The sequence below is a fragment of the Copadichromis virginalis genome, linkage group LG4 (assembly GCF_057382275.1).
Source record: "Copadichromis virginalis isolate Kocher_CV1m ecotype Utaka linkage group LG4, C_Virginalis_male_GT1.1, whole genome shotgun sequence".
In the NCBI taxonomy this organism is placed as follows: domain Eukaryota; kingdom Metazoa; phylum Chordata; class Actinopteri; order Cichliformes; family Cichlidae; genus Copadichromis; species Copadichromis virginalis.
This window is the reverse complement of record NC_140621.1, coordinates 16,767,656-16,789,767: the sequence shown is the minus strand read 5'-3', so window position 1 is coordinate 16,789,767 and position 22,112 is coordinate 16,767,656. Positions and strand designations below refer to the sequence as shown.

Below are 22,112 nucleotides of genomic sequence, written 5' to 3'. Positions count from 1 at the left end.
ACCAAATATTACTGGGGGTGTATGTATATATTTGGGCCTATATATACTTTTGACCCTGTGTGGATTAGAGAAAATCCAAAATAAAGAAGTATTTTTTTAAAAGTCATTAAAGATGTACGCTGTATAATCATCCCTTGAAAAAAATGTTACATTAAAATCGTTTATAATTATATTTATAAAGCACAAATTTTAACTTGCAACAGCCTTAGAGGTACATACGTTTGACCTCGTGTAACCTTGGATTAGAGAAAGTTCAAAACCAGTTCAAACTTGTTTACCTAATTTTTGTTCATTTTAAAGAAATTAAAAATGCGTGCTGTACAATCATTTCACCCAGGACAATTCAAAGAGATCATGAAATTAAAGTCCATAGTGAGTCCCTGTAAACTTCTGACCTCAGCTGTATTTATTCACACTCAGGATGTCTGCATGACTCTGAGTCAACTTCCTGTGTTTGTGATGCAATTTCCATTCTGAACTTCTGAAGGGCAGCACGGTGGCACGGTGGTTAGCACTGTTGCCGCACAGCAAGAAGGTCCTGAGTTCAATTCCAACATCAGGCCGGGGTCTTTCTGTGTGGAGTTTGCATGTTCTCCCCGTGTCTGCGTGGGTTCCCTCCGGGTACTCCGGCTTCCTCCCACCGTCCAAAGACATGAAGCTTGTGGGAATAGGTTAATTGGATAACCCAAATTGTCACTAGGTGTGAATGTGCAAATGTATGTGAGTGCGAATGGTTGTTTGTCCTTGTGTGTTAGCCTTGCGACAGACTGGCGACCTGTCCAGGGTGTACCCCGCCTCTCGCCCTATGACAGCTGGGATAGGCTCCAGCGCCCCCCGCGACCCTGAAAAGGATAAGCGGAAGTGAATGGATGGATGGATGGACTTCTGAAGAATATGAACCTGACAAATACCCTACAATTTGTAATAAAAAATAAAGTAAACTAAGAATTTTTAAATAATTAAAAAGAAAAACTGAAATGAGATGTAGAGCACACTTCTAATGGATCATGTAGCAATGAAGAAGATAGCAGCTGATTAAATAGGCACTAGTGGTTTAAAAAGACCTCTAAATATAAATGTAAAGCATTAATATAGCAAATTATCAAATTATGAGCTTTACGAGAAATAATAGCTTATTTCCTTATTTGTTAATCATTTGAAAGAGCGCACTCCAGATCAGACGGTGGCGCTAAAGCGACCAAAAGCTGTTTTTCTAACCGTCAATAAAGACAAAACAGAAGGAAGAAGATCAGCTAAAAGAAGAGGAGACACATTGACACATTACTGCTGCTCTGCTCAGCAGCTCGGCTCAGGTGAGACCTGTAAAAAACAGAACTACAAACCAACACTTGTTAGTATTTGCTAGAGATGCTAGCTGTTGTTAGCTTTAGCCTCAGTAGCCGTTATTTTGACACTGCCTGCGCAGAACAAGCTAGTGCTAAACCCAGTGTGTGCATGTGCAAGGTGTTCACCTGGCATACTGAACTGTACTTTTTAACCATGCGAATATTAATGTGCTAAGTGATGCATGTATTTAGTTAACATTTGCTTAATAAGATTGTCCGAAGTCTGGTGATATCAAGTTATTGGTTGTTGCTAGCAGGTGGGGCTTAAGTGGTTAAGAAGATAAAGGAAGATCCATAACTCCTACTGTTCTTATTACAATGAATTACCATTTTGGCTGTATGTGTGTTTATTATTGTCATGTTGGTAGTTGCATTCAGATGGACTTTAAAGGTACAGTAAGTAATTTCTTATAAGGTATTTACTGTTTATTTTTTACCTGCAGGTAGCTGGTGATTGCCAAGTAATGGAGCGTGTGATGGCAGGAGGAATGCTACCGGTGGTTTTAACCGGTTTGGGAGTCGTATTGTTGTACCGGATACTTGTACGTCTCAGAAAAGGGGCTTCAGTCCAAGGTGCTGTAGTGGTCATAACTGGGGCCAGCTCTGGGCTCGGGAAAGGTCAGCCTCCATTCATTCATTTCAGCTTACATGTGCAAACTCTCTAAACCATACTGCTTTAGTGCTAGTAGGCTTTTATTTAGATAATGTGCAATCTCATTCTTCAGTGTTGTTGTGCAGATGCCAACATGTAGTTGTAGTTCTTTATCAGATTTGGACATTGTACTGCCCGTTGGTTGTCTCGGACCAGTCTGCGTGCGATCAATGGGAAATTAGGATTTAAACATATATACGTATACATGAATCATTTTGTCCCATTTCAGACACCAAACACTCTTTGATAAATTCCTGGTCAGAGAGTGGATTCCTGATTTTTGTAGGAAACCACATTACAAATTTGTCACTTCTATTTTGAACATGAATGCTATTTTTTTACTTTACAAACACATGTTTGTGAGCGAATGCATCTCCTCTGTAAGTGTGCCTGATCTTTTGTTTCTGAGAGTTTCTAGCCCCGAAAGATGTCAGCTGACCTTTAAAAACAGGAAAGATTGATACGGAGTGTAGAGTTTTTAACAGGACGTAGACTTCTCAATATTTAATTACTGAAGTCAGAGGTAAAGCCATGTGTTTAGTTTGTGGAGAGCAGAGTGCTCTGTTTATGGATTACAGATTGAATCCCCTTTGTGAGACTAAACAGAGAGAGAAAAGAGCTGGACTGTTGCTAGCAAATCTGCGAAAAGCAACAGGACTTTTCACTAAGCCTCACACATCCAGGGATGGAGCAGGCAAGACCAGCTTTGTGATTTCAAACAAGCCATCCTCTGAGGAGTTTATCAAAGAGTGCTTGGTGGCTGTGGATGACAGTTGTGATGACCCAGCCCTGTTAATGAATTTTTTACATGGGACAACGAAAAGAGTTTAGCAGCCACAGGCTCAGTAAAAGGGACTACCAAGGTTTGTTTGTTTGTAAACAACTTACACCTGTCAAAATCTGACAGGGAAAAATGTGGGACTTTTAAAGCAGATGCAAGATAAAGTGACTGAAATGAAGCCAGAAGTAAAATTGCTTTTTTTTCCCCGCTGAATCGTACAGCAGAAGGTGTTGTGCAAGTCAGTGAACCATGCTGTTGGTGTTGTAACTAAAACCGTTAACTTCAGTTTGTTGCACTGTTGATTCACTGGATGCACTTGTAGAAACTCAAGACGGACTAGATTCCTGTAGCTGAGCAAGAAAAAATAATTAAAAATAGCAATAGCACTTATTTTAAAATAAAGTTAAGTCTTTTAAATTTTGCAAAAATATGGACATTTTGTGCACAATTGTTTTGGGGAATGTTTATTATATCATGATAAAAATGTTAGCAGTTTTCTTCTATGCTTATTTCAGTTTTATAAAGTGCTCCTGGTAAGAATTAAAGAGATACTGAGCAGATTTGAGTTCAGCTTAGTGGTGTGGCTCTCTGCACCCACCCCTGTTTTATGCTCACTAATCTACAACGAGAATTCTGCATTGTAGAGTGTGCGCGGGTCTTCCACGCTGCAGGTGCACGGCTTGTGCTGTGTGGACGTGACGCAGCTCGCCTGCAGCAGGTGGTCCAAGAACTAACAGCGAGTTCAGCAAACACACAGAAACTGGTATGTATATACACACAAAGGAGTAACACAATAAAGTCTGGTCTGTCTGAACTATAGCTTAGCCTCTAAGGATCCATATGTAAAGAGTCGTTTTGTTTCGCTTTGGTTATCCACCAGATTCACACTCCCTGTACTGTTGTCTTCGACCTGGCTAAAACGGACACGGTGGAGAGAGCTGCAGAAGAGATCCTGAAATGTTACGGACAAGTGGACATCCTCATTAATAATGCTGGAATCAGTTACCGTGGCAATATACTAGAGACTCACATTTCAGTTCAGCGGGATGTTATGGAGACAAATTACTTCGGGCCCGTTGCTCTTACACAAGGTTTGTTTAATCTTGTTGGTTTCAGCGTACGGGATGTTTTCATTTATTTTGGCTTGTGGTTGAAAGAGCCGAGCTAAATGTGAAGTTAATAAGTCATTTATGTAGAGATTTAGGTGAAGATTATCATGAATATGAGTCAGCCCTCTCTCTTTCATTTCTTTCCTCTCTCCACAGCTCTCCTGCCTTCCATGGTTCGCCGGCGCAGCGGCCATATTGTAGTGATTAGCAGCGTCCAGGGGAAGATAGCCATTCCTTACCGGTCAGCCTGTAAGTCGTCTTTGATTAATGCAAACAAACACAACATGAGTTTGCCAGCAGGAGGAGGGTAACTAAAGCAAGACTCTGATTTGTCTCATGCTGGTCAGATGCTGCGTCCAAGCACGCCACCCAGGCCTACTTCGACTGCTTGCGGGCAGAGATGGAGCGCTACGGGATCCCAGTGACTGTGATCAGCCCCGGGTACATCCGAACCAACCTGTCGATCAACGCTGTCACAGGAGATGGATCCAAGTATGGAGGTGAGGCAGTGAGAGGATGGAACAAAAGAGTAACAGTAGCAAAAGCAGCATTTTTAAGAGTCAGCTGGTAACAGGTGATAAATCTCAGAGTTATTAAGGTGGTGTTGGAATGTGTGTGGATCTTTGATGCCAGCTGGGATTTTGTGTTTTCTTACTGATTTTTTTTTTTGACTACGTAAGGAAAAGACTACAAGCCAAATGGATTTTTATAACTAAATAATAAAAGTAAGAAGCAACATAACCAGAGTAATTTATAAGTTATTGTAGGGTCTTTCTTACCTTACATTAAAAAGCACCTCGAGGCAACTGCTGTTGTGATTTGGTACTATATAAATAAAAGTAATTTGAATTAATTGAAGTAATCTGTACTCTCTTGTATCAATGATGCAACATGTCTCTTGTCTTTGCAACTACCGCTCAGTATTGGACAGAACTACAGCTACGGGCTGGGACCCCAGGGACGTGGCGTGGGAAGTCCTAAAGGCTGTTCGTCAGCAAAGTAAAGACGTGGTTTTGGCCGGCCCTCTGCCCACTGCTGCAGTATACCTCCGCACACTCTGGCCTGCACTTTTCTTCAAGTTCATGTCCTCGCGCGCTCGCAAGGAGCAAAAACCTAAGGATGAGTGATGTTCGAGCTGGTGAGGTCTAGGACCTGAAATAAGCAAGACTTTGGGTTGCTTATTTGGGAGTGGGTTTTTGTACTATTCATTGTTTAATGTCTAATTTACATGTTGATATTGTCTGTCATGTCTGAGAAACTTTTACCCTTCCCACCCAAAAACAACAAAAATTGTTGGCAAAAGCCTGCAGTATCACATTTTGCAGGCTGGTGAGAAGAGATGGTTTAATTTGAACTCCATAATTTGGGACTCCTGATGCAAACAGAACAGCTTAAATAAACCAAACTGTGGTAAAGGAATCATGTCTGATGTTTTGGCAGAATGTCTACCCACAACTGTGTCACTTACTCTCCTTTAAAATATCTACTGTGGTTACAAAGTCAACGTTTGCCAACAGTTTCTCATTGAAAAATGGTGCAGCACCCAACCTGTTTCTGGGTCATATTTTCCATGCAGTATGCAGAGCACATCACTGAAAATGAGTCACTTCAGCACACGTACGTGCAGTCGAGTTTTTGTTTCCGGCTAATATTCTTTGTCACTTTAAAGTGTCGTCTGGATTGGAGCATGATTGTACTTTTATTGGGAGCAGCGAGGAATTCAGTGTGGAGTCTGTGCGGATAAACCACTCATCCATCTCTGGAGAAGCTGACAAACCTGTCAGAAACAAGCCCAAGGCCAAAGACCGAACTTTGTACAAGCTTGCATATGAACTGCTGTGTATCCCCCAAACACAGTGAATACAAGAAAACAGGCAGGTTTTTATAACTATCTTTATGCACAGAATAAAACACCTTTTACAAACTGAAAACAGTATTTTTTTTTCCTCCTTTCTTGGATGTCACCTTAAATTAAAACAGAAAAAACACTTGTCTCAGAAATATTAACAATAAATAGTCCAAATATTGATTTACATTATGTTACAAAAGCGCAGTGAATACTGGAATTTCCATTTGTACAAATACATCCTTCAATAGGATTCCTTATTAAGAATCATCTAGTGTGACAAGATCAAGCGTTTCCAAATGTTCACAAACTAACACCACAGGAGCGCTTACATTTGTTAGATCGTCTTACAATCTCGTTTGTGGAATGACAAAGAGGTCTAACAGTTTACACCAAACGGGTTCACACAGCTGCATAGAGATGATGCTGGTTGATCAAATTAAATGTGAAGGCAATGAGTCTGTACTGCATGAAAAATTCAGAGAAACGATGTCTGCTTCTGTAACATGCAAGAGCCACTCTTTAGTCATAGTGTTTTGTTAGCATCCACTAGTCAGAGGAAAGTAATTTGGGGGCATATAATAAAAAACAAAAATTAAAATAAATGGAGTCAACTATGGCTTTAGTGTTTCATTAAATTAACCGCTCGCTCTTATGGAGTGTATTTCTACTGGGAACTCAATAGTAGCCAGGACATTCATAATTCTAGTTTGTCAAACAAAATGAATGTGTGGCTGCAGCCAGCTCATTTGTTTGAACTAATTAGGACGGCAAGAAAGCAACAGAACTAAGGAAAGTAAATGAGCAACATTGTTAGATTTCCTTGTAATCGATGGCGTCGGCAAGAGAGCGCCCACCTGTTGTGTCAGCGTTACTGAAAACGACAGCAAAAGTAAACAAAGACACGCCCTCCTTGCTGTTGATTTGGCAGCTTCAGGTCTGGATAGGTCACCTTTTAAAACAGCGCAAGCCTGAATGTATGTTAACAGACAGGCACGCATCAGAGTGCTGCCGCTCACGCGCATCTTTTTGAGTTGTTCATCTCCCTTCATTAAAACCTTCCTGTGCAATTCACGCTCACATCTACAATACAGGAGGGAAATTCTCCCTATTGCAGCTTGCGAATGAGGAGCTGGGAAAGCGCCGAGTCAAAGGAAACGTTTTAATGTGAACGTTCCTCAAGGCTTTCATTCAGACGCAACAACCATGAAGAACAGTACATTACGCACATTATGCTGTTTGTGGCTATAAGCACTGTCAGCACAGACTCTTTAAAACATTCTGATTCAGTCTCCAAATACCACACGTGTGAAGAGGGCTTAAATATCTAAAAAGGTATTCCTGTTTATGCAACAAAATCCAATATTTGAACTTGCATCTCTGCACACAAAACTAATGAGAAATGAATGCAACAATAAAATAATTCCAATAACATTTTCAGCATCTGTGGAGCTACCCAAGTGGAGTCAACCAACAAGCTGCCATTTTTTATTTGTATTTGTTTGTTTTTTTTGTTTTGTTTTTTTGTTTGTTTGTTTTTTAAAATGTGGGTTTGAGAAATGAAGAACCCGATTCCAAACACGTGTGACTACAACACAATCTGTAACACCTGAACTCATAAGAGATGAGGAACAAAAAGAAAAGAAAAAAGGAGGCCAACAGGAAAAATGAACTTCTACACATCACTTTGTTTTGTTCCACTTTTGCTACTGAACTATGCCAAGTATCTCTTTCTCACCGACATTACTTTTAATAAAAATCACAGTCCAGTGGCTGTTTGCCACCAGCTGATGATCTGAACTGCACATTTTGAGCGGTCAGCCTTACAGCCTTTAATACACACGCACACACAGATACATTCATGCACTCACACACCGAGAGCAGGAAGAGACATGAAAGATCGTTGCAGATATTTTGTTCGGATATGGCATAGTATTTTCCTGTACATGAGGTTGTATCTTTGTAAACTCATTTGTTTTATCTAAAGTGTTTGTATTTAAAGGGAATTGTTCCTTAGAGAACAGTTCAGTGAAACCAACGCAACTCGCTTTTGAACAATGGTCACGGTTGACCACCTATTATTGCACTTTTACAAACAGGCCATGGATGGCTTTGAGGGGGGATGGGGTTGGCCTTTCTCCCCAGTCTTCTTTCTCCAAACAGGGAGAAGACAGAGAGGAAACCTCTCCTCTCCTCACTTACAGTACCTCTTGTCACCAACAACATGAGCAAAGTTCTGCCTTGGTCTCTTTTTAGGACCGGCCTGCTTATCGACAGGTGTGAGAACCAGACGTGGTAAAAGTTGGGGTAATTTGCAGCTGCTGGCTGCAAATCGGTTTTGAATTTCTAGCAGTAGTCACTGCTTCCAAGTGTGGGCCCAGAAGTTTGTGTCTCTCTCTCCTGGAACTGTGGAAATGCCTGGAACTGGCTGTAGATTAGAGGTACAGATGACCATGGCTTGGTGGAGTCTTCCTCAGGGAGGTGGAATGGAGGGCTCAGTTACGGCGAGCTCCTGAGCCAGATCATTGAAGCGAGCGATGTAGTCTATGCTGCTCTCACTCATCATACAAGCAAGCTGAGAATCCATCTGCAAGCAACACCAAAGAGCTTTCAGACTGACAACAAGGGCAAATCCAAGAAGGAGAAAAAAACCCCCAAAAAACAAGATTTTTCCAGACATCCCTCGAACAGTTTCATGCTTTAGGTCAAGAGTGCAGGGGGGGAAAGTTCATCACATCAATATCTGTCAATGAAATTAAATTATTTACTGAAAAAGCAGATGTGTTAGTCCAAACACAGGAGGCAACAGTCACTGGGCTCTATTCACCTCCCAGGCAGGTTTGGGCCCCATCCCAGGAAACAGGTTTAAGCTAACAAGTCTGCGTTTGTTAACCCTGAGATGAATCACTTAACACAATCTGAACTAAACCTGCTCACTGGCAGGTTTTCTTTAACAAACTTAGAGCTTCTCTCTGCCTCATCCCCTCCTGCCACACCTGAACCAGCTGACACTCCCGATTCATTTCTTCATAAAGTCGCTATCAAAGCACGCAAGAGAGCGAGAGAGAGCACTAAAAATGGAAACGTGTTCACAGACTGAGATTCAGATATTAAATGCTGTCAGCATTTCAAAAGGTATGGTGTCTGAATCTCAGGGTGTGACTCAACAAGTTTTTCATTAAAAAATCACCTAAAATTTGGTGGATCAGCCCAGAAGCTGATCTATCCAAAAGGTACCATGTGGTCCCTAACACAACCGGCTCTGGGTCAGAGTCCACTTGCACAGCAGGACAGATCCAAAAGGGGATAAGAACCACATTTTCAGAGTGGATATAAATGCAGGTTATTTTTAAAATGGGAAGTGATGTTTTTACATTTACATTTTAGAGACTAATTAATAACATATAACATGTTGGTTGCTGAGATTCAGACTGTGTTGTGTTTGTGGCAAGTGTTGCTTCTCAGTCACAACTTTCTTTCATTTAATCAACAAGCATTTACTTACCTCTGCCACATCAGGAAGGCCACGGGATTGAAAGGAATCATGAGAATTGCAGTCCAGGAGGCTAGGACCGAGTAGAGCTGTGCCACTGGAGGGGCCAGTGGGGGTTAGGGTGGTCCGTCTGCCCTTATCAGGAGAGACCATGCTGGCTGCAAGGAAAATAAGAGCAAAAGACTGAGTAAATGGCCTTTCATCATACAGCTGTGTTAGTAATATTGGGGATTTTACAAACAAATCTTTGTAAATGTTGACTGCACGTGCTGCTGTATGCAGCATTTTTAGTGGGAAGTAATGATAAAAATACATCCACTTAATATTCTGTTCTTCTTGGCCTAAAATGTAACTTCTGACACACTCTTGAGAAAGGAAGCAAAAAAACTCTTACAAAGGAGGCATCCCAGTGTGGAGTCAGACGAGTCGCTGGGGTACCACTGAGGGTCGTGGCTGGGTGAAGGGATCCAGCCTCTGGATGGGCTGAGCGAGGGAGACGAGGCCAGCAGTTTGGAGCCGTCGCTGTTGCCCAGCTTGGCTGGAGAGAGAGCAGCCTCCTCACCTGCAGTGCAGCAGGCAAACAGAAATGAGATATCAGCGATTAAACTCAGCAGGCTCAGATGTTTAGCTGCTTGGATGTCAACGTGCACTCTTTTCCACAACCTGCAGAGGAATTAATGCTGTGGAGCCACAAAGCTGACCTCAGTGGTAATTACAAAACCTTTCTAACCTACTCTCACTTTCCATTTCACTAAACAAACATCATCAAGCTTTATTTAGCAGTTTCTTGTCAATATGGCTCGGGTAAGACGTCTGCACGTGCACGCACCGTAATGTGTGGAGTTGATGGCAAGCTCGATGATGGAGTCGCTGATCTGCGTTTGAGGTTCTCCGGGGGTTAGAGCCTCTTCAGGAGGGCCTGGGAGTGAGATATCAAGGAGCGAGGCAACGCTTGGGGGAGAGAGGAGTGAGTCTCCCCCGCCGGTGACTCCAGGAGACGGAGGTGGTACGCCATTCTATGGAAAGAGCGATTTAACTTAGCACATCACATTTTTTTAAACCATTTATTCAAGCATAGCTGACAATTTTCTTTACCAAATGGTGATCAGCTACGATTGGAAAACAAATGAGGTTACGCAGACTCACTGCCTTTAACTAAGCCAAGTGTTCCCTCACAAAGGTCCACTGTGAGCAAGGAAACGCCCTGATGGCGATACAAATAGCTTTATTAATCCCATCAGGGCAAACTGTTTGGAGCAGCTTGTTTTTAAACCGTAACAGACAAATAAACAGGTGATCATGAATATGACAACTGTATGCAAGAATAATGTCTACAAAGAAAATCTATAAAAATTACTAAATCATTTGTGAAGTCTTGTACGACAGATGCACAGTAAAAAGAAAAACATTATGCAAAACCTGGCCTACACCGCACAGATAAACAGAAAATCATTAGAGTGAGCAATAACTTTCATTAAAGTAAGATAAATCAAAAACTGACAGTCTTAAATGTAACACTCCAAGATGGTAATGGGCAATAGCATTTATTCTAATGCCACAGGCAAGGAGGAGACATCAAATGAAGGAGGGTTCTAGTCCGTGTGTGTGTGTGTGTGTGTGTGTGTGTGTGTGTGTGTGTGTGTGTGTGTGTGTGTCTGTCTGTCTCTGACCTCTGGAACATTTTGCTGGTGGAGTTGAGAGTCTGGCTCAGCATCAGCAATGGGAGTGGTGGCGAGAAGAGCGCTGTTATCCACAGTGGAAGAATCCACCTCCCGACAGGGACTGCCTGGGATGATGCCTGCAGACTTAGCTGCCAGGTCAATGGCACCTGAAAGTATTAACAGTTCAGGCAAACGAGAGATTTGTCATATCGCTCCTGATAAGCATCAACAGCAACAGCATGTGAAGAGCAGAGCAGGAAGAAAAAAAAAAAAAAAAAAAAAAAAAAGGATGGTCCAAGGTCTTCTGGAAAAATGTTTTTGCTTCTGTCGTCTGCACAGAAATACTGTCTGTCACTGACCTTCTCAGAGTTCTAGATTTTGACACAGGAATCTTACACAAATACAACTTGGACCTTAAATATGTTTTTAAGCAATTTTATAAAATATGTCTGTGAAGGTTCTCAGTCATCCAGGTCATCGTAGTCAAAGGAGCTTACAAAGAAAAGCATCTGGACTTCTTTAAGTTACTTGAAGACGTTTCACCTCTCATCCGAGAAGCTTCTTCAGTTCTAAGGTCAAATGGTGGGGAGTCCCAGATTTAAACCTAGTGGCAGTAACCCCCCACAGAGGGACAAAAGGACCCCTGATGATCCTCTAATCGCCTGAGCCAAGGTGTGAAACTGGGTGCTTATAAAAGCAAAGTTGTTGACCCCATAAAAACAACAATATGTAATTTTTTGCAGTATATTTGGTGTAGAGTTTATCAATATTTCAATAAAACAGAAAAATGTAGTAGATAACAGAAGAAGTCCATACTAGAGAGCTGGCTGGCCCCCGCAGAGCTGGATGTTGCTGGGGTTGTTTTAGTTTGGACAGAGCGAGAGGAAGGAGCTAGTCGGGGATGGATCGGCCGGAAAGATCCAGTTCCTGAAGGAAGAAACAGGAAGTGAGAGAGCAGACAATTACCAGAGGGTCTTGCTGAGAAAGAGAAATCGTTTTTAGCTGTGATTTCATTAATGCATACTGTAAAACTACGCCCTAAACATTTCCAGCCTCAGCTGACGACATATTCTATCGTTCTGTCCTGCCATCTGAGGAGTACCTGTGGCAGAGGAGTTGGAGAGGATGGAGAAGGAGCAGACGTGTTGAGGAGTGTCTCCTGTAGTTCTGGGCAGCAGTGTTCGCTGTGAACGAGAAAGAAGTGGCCAAACAAAAACACACTTAGGAAAACCCGCCTTCCACCCAACCAAGCCCAGAACTGATGAATGGATAATGATCTTGCTCTCACCTGAACTACAAGTGGTTTGCGAAGTTGTCTGTTCCGAGGTTTTCGCTGTCTAGAAAGGAAAAGATCTGACTGCATCTGTGAGAAAAAGAAAAGAAAAAAGCACATATTAATGCTCGTTAATACATGAATTATGTCTTTGTACAGTTGGCATAAACAAAAAATGATGCATTATTCTGGCTTACACTGATCGAGTCGAGCTGCTGTCTGAAGGCTAGCTCTGCCTCTTTGTTAGGGGAGAACATTCGGTTGTGCCGTGAGCTGTTGGGTGGCAGCGTGGTGGGTACTGCGAACACGCTGCTTTCTGATTCGCCAACTGCAGTAGAACCCAGCAGAGAGCGGGGAAGGTTGCGCCCACCTGAACAGGATTGAAACAGATGTGGTGCCACATCAGGAAAGGCAGCTATTTGAAGACAACTTCTAAAGAGGAAGCATCGGTGCTGCATAATTACTTCTCGCTGTTTAATAACTACAGCACTGTAAGTACAGAAAAGACTTTATCACAAAAGCCAGCAGGAGAGAGACATAAATACCTCCAGCACTTGGCAGCTGTAACTTGGGCATGCGCAAAGACGCCTGCGGCCGCCCACAGCTAGGGCTACGGGCGCCTGCAACAGGACCCTTCGCCGGAGGTGTGAGGACCTGGTTTTGCTCCTCCTGATAGGTCTTGAGGGGTGATGTGGCTGTGGAGCACAGCTCTGGAGCCTGAAGGAAAAGGCACATGATATGCTCCTATCTCGAAATAGCACTTTCATTGAAAAAAAAAAAAAAAAAAACCTGTGGTGTTCATAGTACATAACCAGTAACATGTTTTTCATCAGCTGGCTTTGTACGGAATATAAACTCTTCACACTGCTGCATCTTAAAAATGTTTAATTTTAAGCCTTAATGCCACTGATAATTACACATTTTTCATCTTTTCAACTTGTAATTTAAACAACACACCAGGCCACAATCTTGGAAGACAGAAAAGGGAAAACTTACCAGAGGTTTGGGGTTGACTTCAGTGGAAACCAGCTTGAGTAAGCAGCGCAAAACTCGATTTGTCCTGTCGGGCTTTGGCTGCACTGAGGCTTGTCCCTCTTCTGAGTTGCTGGGTGGAGCTGTGACCGGCTGCCACTCGTACTCCAGCTGCAGCTTGCCTGGCTTCCCAAACATCAGGTACAGCTCGGCCAGGGTGACGTTCTCTGCGTCACGGGCGCTCCAGCCTTCCTCTCTGATTTGCTCAACGACCCGTTCTTTGGTCGCTGGTGGGGAAGCTTGCGACACGGCTTCGTCTGAGCCAGTCACTGAAGGTTTGACTGAAGGAGGCTGATTTGCCTCCGAGGAAGACGCGCTGGTGCTCTGCTCCTCTTTGTACTGCTCAGCGGAGCCATCGGCACCACTACATGACCTGTCCGTGCTTCTGGTCATGGCTAAACCACCACTGACCTCAACGCCAGTGCAGGCCTTTCCTGGATCAGAAGATCCCATCCCATCTCCCTCTTCTCTGACAGTCTGCTGAGAGGAAACTGGGACACAAGGGGACTGAAGTCTCTTCTCCTCTACCTTTGCAGAACTGTCTGCTGATGGATCAGGGTTGGGGGTTTCAGTTCGACGAGCATCACCCGTTATAGTCAGTGAAGCACCAGCAACAGCAGCGCTTCCCCGCCCAGATTTGCTGCCAGTTCGAGGTTGTGGAGCTGCATGGATGCCCAGGATCTGGGCAGCTGGCAACTCCTTGGCATTAGGCCGGCTCTTGCCACTCTCGATCCAATGGACAGTGCAGGAGGCTTTGGAGTGAACCACACGTGCCACCCCAGGCAGTGTAGTCAATGTGCAGCTCTCAGCTGGAAAAAGAAAAAGTTCTTCCTTCTGAGTTATGCTGGGAGAGGCTGTGCTGGTCTGGTTGCCTTCTAGAGCCTCTCTCTCCATGAGACTCTTAAGCTGAGTTTTCAACGTTAAGGACCAGTTTATATTCGACACAAGCTGGTATATGCCCCAGAAAGCAGCATGTTAGAGCAGTACATTTCTAATATGTACACTAGGAATGAAAAACACTCTGAAGAGTTTTGCATACATATTGCACTGCAATGTTTTTTTTAAAAAAGGATACAATCCGCTGGTCATGATAAGCCCACTTCTGTTTCAGATACTCTATGAGGCTGGAAACTTTCCTGTGGAGCTCCACCACCATCCTGAGAAAACAGAAAAAACATTTGATGTCAACTTTGCAAAATACAACACTACCAGGTCGAATACGTCTGACATAAACTACTTCTACATTTTACACTTAGACTACTGTGGATCAAATTTAATAGAGTTTTCTAAAACCGAAATAATCCTGTGTGGGAAAAATCAAAACGCCAACTACGTGCTCCAAAAATAACTAAAATAAAACAGAAATGTTCATTAATGTATAGTTTTACTATATTTGTTTTGTCACGTTTGCAAACAAATGCATACTGACATTGCTGTAATTCAGCCATTTTCACAAAGTCTTTACCCTTCTTCAACCTACCCATGATAAATAACCCTTATTATCATAATAATTTAAAAAAAAACAAAAAAAACCCTAACACTGAAACCAGTAAAAACGAAACTGAACCTCAAAAGAAGCAAACCCAGTCTGAACACTAACTGAAAACTGAACTGAGAACAAAAATTAAAAATGAAAGAAATAGAGTTTAAACTTTGAACAGCATCATGTCTGAGGGTGTTTACACTTTTCAAATTTCACGAGTTAGCTTAAAAAAAAAAACCATATACACACATATTTAATTTGCACAAAAAAAACAAAAAAAAAAAAAACAGAAATTTTATTACTTTCATTTCTCAAGCGCTGACCCAGAAAACGGTGGAAAACATGCAAACCATCAAACTGAAATAAGCAGTCTGAAGCCAAGAAGAGGTTCTTAAATTAGCTCAGGCTTTGTTGCATCACCATGGCTTGAACTAATAAAATAAATAAATAAAATAATAATAGAAAATGAATTAATGAAGGTATGACATCTCTCCGACTCTTGGATGTTATGCTTTTGAAAATATATTGTGGTTCTTATCCATGTCAGACCTGAGGCGAGGGTTGTGGGCAAGACTCTGAACTCGGGCCCAGGAATGGTTACTGCGTGGCTGGAGCTCCACTGCCACCTTCAAGGGCAGACGCACCGGCTTCTGGTCCTCTTCATCACTCACTCCTGCAGGACACAAAATTACAGATTCAGCCACTATAAGAAAAGCCCAAAACCTATAAACTCAACTATGCTCTCTCACTTAATCAACCACGACAAAATGAAAAGGCAGCCATCAATCTCAGTGGGATCCATTCACAGATTTACATACAACAATGACAAGAGGCAGTCTTTTTCTACCCTTGATGAAAGCAAATATTTTCAGTAAGTGTGATGAGTGGGTGTTATTGAGCAGAGGGGTTGATGACAGCTGGTCAGAACAGTCATCTCCTTCATCCTCCTCACTTTGCACCCAAAGTTACCATGGAAACACCACCAGCCCACTTGATGCCATGGTTTTTGTAAAAAAGCCCCGCCCCCGTGAACCCCCCAGTCTCACCATCAGTGAGGTTTTCAGTGCTTGTTCTGTAACGCGTGTGCTGGGTTTCTGCAGGCTCATACTCACCATCTGGATCACAAAGTTTCTTCAACGCTCGGCACATTGGAGCTTTGATCCGCAGGTTCCTCCCCTTAGAGCGCACGGTGGTGGCCCTGGTGGAACAGAAGAATCTTTATTCATATATGTTGTAAGCTCTAAACCTTGCCGTGCCACAGAGAAAGCATCTGACTATATACTGTCAACTCAGCCCTCAGATTTGTTTTTCATACTAGCAAAGTGCTAATCTGTATCTTTCCAAATGTGATCTAGTGCATCAGTTTAAAGTATCACAATCCCAGATGTGTACGTAAACCCACTAGCCAAAGCTTCTGCCACAGACTTACCCTTGCTGGATGAGTTCGTTCAGCTTTGCCACATTCTTATCATCCATCACTGTCAAAGACAAAACACAAGACAGCTAGTTAAGACATGCTCCTCAGGGGCAACTGCCCCGAGCCACAGGGATCATCTGGAGTTTAATCACATCCCCTGTGTCCACAACCAGCAGAACAAACAGCAAAACACACGCAGTCTACATTGCATCCAAGCGCTTTCACAGCCCTCACTTACATCCTCCAACTTTTTTGCGAAGCTCGGCGTAGCAGATGAGGCCGTACAGTTCTTGAGAAGATTTCTTTAACACCCTGGAGTACACTGAGAAGGAAAGGAAGCACAAGTCACAACACTGGTGGAGGCCTGTGCGTGCTACATAAAGATAACATGAGAGTAACACTGGGTGCTTTTTGTAGGGGAAAAGAGCTCCAGCTTATCTGGTGAACTTCTTTAACATATGTTTTGCTTGCTAAAAAACAAAAATGTCAGTGTGAGTTCTGTTGTAGGAAAAAATAATAATATATGTGGCTGTTTAACAGCATCTCTTCTTTACTTCTCATTCACAGTGTCTGCAGTAAGTAGCATAACTGAAACAACTAAACACAAACCTAAAATAAACCAATTAAGATCAGCCTAAGACATCACCTTGTTGTATGAGTTGTACACATTTTTATGAGGCGTCATTCGATAAAGTCATTACAGTGTACAAACTTCATATTTGGGGATCAAAAATTCCAAGGTGAATTAAGAGAGAGAGAAAAAAAAAGCAACTCACCGTTAGCGAAGTCGATGTGTTTGGAGATCTTGTGCCAAGTTCGGTAGTAAAAGTGGCGGACCTGTTCCTTGTTCTTCACCATATTTGCTGGCTTGCCTCTCTTCTTGTACTTCATTGCAATGTTGTTCTGGATGGCCTCAAAATCCTTCCCGTGCTGGGAACAAAGGAGGGCAGCCGTGAATCTACGACGTCAAAAGATCTACACATGGTAAACTTTTAACTTGGTAAAAGGTTGTTGCAAGCTTTACCTCATAAAGACCCTCAAAAAAGCTGTTTTTGTCCTCGGCGCTCCAGGATTCCCACTGCCGACGGGCTCTTTTCTGGTTACCAGCTTGTTCTTCCTTCTCTGTAGACCCTTGGCCCTTGGAGGTCTTGGATACTCCCCCCGTGGAGCTGACCACAGGCCCGGTCTGCCCCACCACACCCTGGGAAGAGGAGCCATTCTCTGCCCCTGTTTTAACACAGAAACATTCAGAGGAAAGGCACAACTTAAATATCAGCTCACCACCCTGGCTGTTTTGTATGTCATAACGAAAAAAGGTTGATCTGAGGTGTGTGATTTGCGAGATGTTAAAATACATGCACACAAAGCCACCCACTGCCATTACAGCGCACAGAACCTGCAGAGCTTCCCTCTCTGTGGTTAAGCTCTGGCAAGGAGACAGGAAAAGCAATCAGTCCCTATGGTCAGGTCTACATTACACAGTTCCAAAACCAACTCATGGTGGGCTCCACTGGCCAAGTTTTCTGGCCCAGTACTGTGCACAACACCAGGAGACATTAGCAGGAGCACCCAGAGAGTTGCTGTTGCAGTACTGTGCTACATTATAAAAAAAAAGAAAGAAAGAAAAAAAAGTGTTTGTTTTTTTTTGTTTTGTTTTTTAGCCCAAATGGGTGTTAATTTGCAAACACAAGCATGTGACTGGCTCACAGACAATAACCTAGATGTGTCGCCTTCAAAATAGAAGTGCACCGATATAGCATCACATAAAAATAAGTGAGGCTTTCTTAGTCAGACAGTCAAACGTTTGTGCTCAATCTAAATATAGTTTCTGACACAATCAGAGCTTTTCTGTTTCAAACAACAAAAATCCACCAGTCATACCTGTCAAAGGATACACAAGTAAATAATATTGTTTCTGATCTGATCAATGGCTGCTGTTTTGTGGACAAAGCAATTTTAAAAGGAAAAATGTACAAATTAAAATCACAGATGTATAATGTACTGAAATATTTTTCCAAATAAATTCCACTTTTCAATGAGGAACACACAGATTACTGGGTGGCATAGCCTCATTAACAAACTCAAAAACCACCACCACCTTACTAAGTCTCAGCCCCACCCAAAGCTGTCTGTGCCTCCAGAGGGACAGGTAGTGTGGAAACCCAGGAGGTAATGCCTCGTCTGCATAGATAAACTGACACCAACCAGCTCACACTTAGCAAATACAATACTATTAGTGATTGGTAGCCTACAGGGGAATCCTTCATTGTGTTTAAAAGTCATCCTGAAAGCCTTAAGTCATCTCTAGCTTTGATTCATTGTTTAGAAAGTTCCTGATATCAGTCACCCTCTGAGTTACTACAGAGGCTCATTCAGATTATTTGCAAAACCAAAACTGAATAATGGCAAATAAATTACAACCTCTGCTTTACTGGTATTTGTTGTAAAAGGGGGTGATAAAAAAAACAAAACAAAGGTAGCCTAGGCTAAATCTGTGGGTCAATGAAATGATTGGCTGAAAACTGCAACACCAGTCTAGTCCAATTTCCTATATAGTCCCAAAAGAAAATAATAAGAAAAAAGACAAAAAGAACTGTAAGCAACCCTGTTCAGTAATGTCCCTTTCCTGTCCTGATATCAGGTCCATTTTAAGCCTGTGATTTATTCCTCCTGCTGATAACAACACCGTGCCTTTATTGTTATTGCTGCCAGTTTCCAAGAAACTGCAAAAACAATCAAGTGACATCTTAATTAAAATCTAACTTCTGGCCTCTCCTGATTTTTGCTTCTTTTTCCCCGCATAAGTGGTGTACAGGATGGTGTTGCAACATGGGCTGGAGCAGCCAAAAAATGTACCCAGAGTACAACCCAGCAAGTGGCCCACAGGGGATACACGGCAACACAACGGCATCACAGACAAGCACACTGCAAGCACCGACAGAGAAAACTAAAACTGACAGCGCAGCCCCCAATCTCTCCTGATCCCACCTGTACACACTCTTTCCCGAGCTGGTCACTCACTTACCTTTCGATTTTGCCCCGCCATGTCCATTGATGGAGGAGCCGATTGAATCCTTCCGTATCCGTTTGCTCGGAGGTCGAACGCTTGATCGGAGAAAATGATGCTGGTCGGGGCCCGGAGGGCCGGGCTCAGCTGATATTTGGGGAAGCTGGGTCGAGCCTGGTCCGGTTCGGTTCGGAGCAGAAGCAGGAAGGACCGGGGCTGAACCGGAGCCGAGACCCGTGGTTGATGGATTAAGAATTTCCACTCCGTCCTCTCCCTTTGTACTGCGCTCCTCGCTCGCCTGCTCTCCGTTCTCCTCTTCGTCGCAACCGTCGGGCTTTCTGGACGGATTCCTCCTCCCATCGACACCGATCCCCTCCCTGGAGCCCGGTGTCATGCTGCCACAACACAATTACACAAAATTCGTCACATTAGGAGCAAAGCGATGTGCAAAATTAACTTCTAAAGACGACGTTCACTGTCTCTCAACATGGCCGCCGCTGTTTGTTTCAAATCCCCTCTTCAGTCCCGTCAAAACAACACCAAATATATGCATTTCATGCCTTGAGATAAATTAGATTTAACAACTGAAGCAGTTAGAAGACTGGCAGCGATGCTTTTCCGAGTAGCTTTCCGCTCTAATGGCCAATAATGACGATTTAATTTAAACTGAATTCAAAAGCGACCGCTTTTCAGTTTAGCGCCCTGCAGAAACGACAACGAAAACCCCCTCGGTGCCTTCGACCTCTAAATAAAGTGTTTATTTCAAACCAAATTTTACCCATTTTGGTGCTCCTCTGTAGTAGACGATGTCTTCTTTCTCTTCACCATGGGTCCGAGCGGTTAGACTGGCAATTAGTGGTCAAATTGAGCATAATAAAGCCGAGAGCGATCGCTCCGCTTTTATGCCCTCTCCTTGCTCCTGATTCGACTGAGCTGAACTCTCTGCGCAGTTCAACTGTCTCTTCTATCAGCAACAACATTACTCAATGCTTTCCATGCAACGAGACATAAATGACACAAAACCAGCCGCAAATACGAGATATTTAACTGCATTTTGATGGATAATAATTTACAAAAAGCCCGTGTCGGTTGAGCTCATTTGAATTGATATAAGCAGGTATAGTTTTATTAGGCTGTGAGTGGACTTCGCTTCACACTACGTCATCATAAGCAGAAATTGTGCCTGCAAAAGAAATCATTTTATGCTCAAACCTTTGCCATGATAATGTTATTAATTGCCAGCAATACTACAGCCCCTCAAAAATACACACGATGGCACGTGAGGAAAATCAGGACGTGGCTTTAAGTACACGTTGAGTAGAAGGAGTAGAAGGAGTAGAAGGGGTGCTGCACTTGTGTTAAAATGTGTAAACACTGCAGAGTTTCTTATCCTATGTGCTCTACTGTTTTCCCACAACTTAATTTTATGCTTGCTGAATAATCAGGAGAGGGGATGTCCAGTGCTTAAGGACGACAAAAAAAAAAAAAAATCAGACCTGGGCAGCTTTAGTATGGGGAAACATCACGAATGTCTTCTTTTGCCACACAGCATTTAAATCTCTCAGTTCGTGTCAGCATACAGCTGATTATCAGGCAATTCTGGCACAAAATGAGACGAATTAATAATTTATGAAAGCCTTAGATAATTGATTCAGCTATTTAATGTTTCAATTGAGCTTAATAAGATCTTTAAACTTCAAGTGATGGACAGCTATAGCTGTACTTATTCTGTTTTATCATTTTCTTTCAGTGCAATCTGAGTTGACACCGCGGTTCTCTTTTTACTTCACTAAATGACATTACTCGCGTCCCACAGCAGTGTTACATTAAAAACTACTTAGCAGCTGTAATAGTCTCATCACGAGTATAATATTATATCGGAAGCTTCACGTGTATTTGGAAGTGCGGTGGTGTAATAATTTGAGGTGTTTACAAGCAGTTGCTAGTAAGTAGATGTAGCAAAATATATTAAATGTAGTCAAATATTTCTTCCGTGGATAGCCCGCTACTATGTCCAGCATGGCTGCTGTTGTTGGCTAGCTAACATTAACAGTATAACAAGTCAAACAAGATTTTACGTTATAAAACTGCTCCTAGCATAACGGCTATTTTGTACAGAGTCCAAAACAGGTTGTTGAATTGGTAAATATTACTGAGCTTACCTAAAGCAGAAGATTGCTGGTAGTATTCCCAAACGAGACACAATTTAGCATTGCTAGCTGACTGTAGACCTCCAGCTTGCTACCGATGACAGCTCCAGCTGCCCCGTTGTCAGCGCGCGCAGACACGCCCATTACTATACAAAAACAAAGACTGTGATTGGCTAAAAAAACACGAGGTCGGCGGTTAAAGTTTGATTGACAGAAACCTCCGCCAACTGTTAGTGGAAGAGTTAACAACGAAAGACCAATTGTCATTCTCTTCCTGTCACGCCTCGCCAAGTTTACCGACTAGTACACTAAACATTTTAAGCGACTCTGGGTGATATATAATCTAACCTTTTTTTTAGCTATTAATTTTTTTTGTTTGTTTTAACAATAGTTTATCACTGCAATTAACATTTCTGGTCCTGTAAGACAAGTTCCGCCCAAAAAATGATTGACATTTTGACGAACAATTCAGTAGGCGGAACTCAGAGGATGCGCTTGAATTTTGTATTGGAGTATAAAAAACCCCCACATGTCTAAGAAGAACTGAAACAAAACACTAACTGTGTTGAGCACTACGTTTTGAGTTGATATCATCATCTCAGACTTATCTGTTTAAGAATAAAACAAGCGCACACGTGGAAATTAGTCCATGTCTACTACTGTTTAAAGCGTTTTTGAGACTCACAAGGCGAAACTTTCCTGCTTTTGTAGAAGATGTGTATAACCTATTGCCATAATTAAACAGCCGTGTAAATCATATTTAAATAAGAAAACTATAGCCTCAGTGCTGTTCCGGGAACAATGCACAGTTGCTTCTCCAAAGTCTTTCACTCGTAATGGGAGTCTGGGTGCAGTGAAACGA

General features: G+C 42.5%; 2 protein-coding genes across 5 annotated transcripts; one reads left to right on the top strand and one right to left on the bottom strand.

Annotated features, from left to right (window-relative positions):
- The first annotated feature begins 994 nt into the window (after window positions 1-994).
- On the top strand, window positions 995-5,307 carry dhrs7b (dehydrogenase/reductase (SDR family) member 7B). 3 transcript variants are annotated; one of them, XM_085453879.1, is made up of 7 exons: window positions 995-1,313; window positions 1,790-1,964; window positions 3,424-3,542; window positions 3,660-3,870; window positions 4,045-4,137; window positions 4,236-4,388; window positions 4,810-5,307. In XM_085453879.1, exons 2-7 carry the CDS (start codon window positions 1,811-1,813, stop codon window positions 5,013-5,015), a joined length of 936 nt encoding a protein of 311 aa, XP_085310005.1. In that variant the 5' UTR covers window positions 995-1,313; window positions 1,790-1,810; the 3' UTR covers window positions 5,016-5,307. The 3 variants fall into 3 exon arrangements, with proteins under 3 accessions (XP_085310005.1, XP_085310007.1, XP_085310006.1); XM_085453881.1 differs by lacking the exon at window positions 995-1,313 and adding an exon at window positions 1,473-1,603; XM_085453880.1 differs by lacking the exon at window positions 995-1,313 and adding an exon at window positions 1,613-1,683.
- A 456-nt stretch (window positions 5,308-5,763) lies between these two features.
- Window positions 5,764-21,572, bottom strand: cramp1 (cramped chromatin regulator 1). Of its 2 annotated transcripts, none has more exons than XM_085453877.1 (20): window positions 21,263-21,572; window positions 19,119-19,495; window positions 17,118-17,320; window positions 16,870-17,023; window positions 16,332-16,415; window positions 16,106-16,154; window positions 15,789-15,874; window positions 15,226-15,349; window positions 14,269-14,350; window positions 13,158-14,099; window positions 12,707-12,878; window positions 12,359-12,531; window positions 12,177-12,251; window positions 11,991-12,072; window positions 11,705-11,815; window positions 10,898-11,055; window positions 10,057-10,243; window positions 9,622-9,789; window positions 9,240-9,385; window positions 5,764-8,321 (listed from the first exon to the last, which is right to left on the bottom strand). In XM_085453877.1, the coding sequence occupies exons 2-20, from the start codon at window positions 19,492-19,494 to the stop codon at window positions 8,208-8,210; spliced, it is 3,486 nt and encodes a 1,161-aa protein (XP_085310003.1). In that variant the 5' UTR covers window position 19,495; window positions 21,263-21,572; the 3' UTR covers window positions 5,764-8,207. The 2 variants fall into 2 exon arrangements, with proteins under 2 accessions (XP_085310003.1, XP_085310002.1); XM_085453876.1 differs by lacking the exon at window positions 21,263-21,572 and adding an exon at window positions 19,879-20,047.
- Window positions 21,573-22,112: the final 540 nt, after the last annotated feature.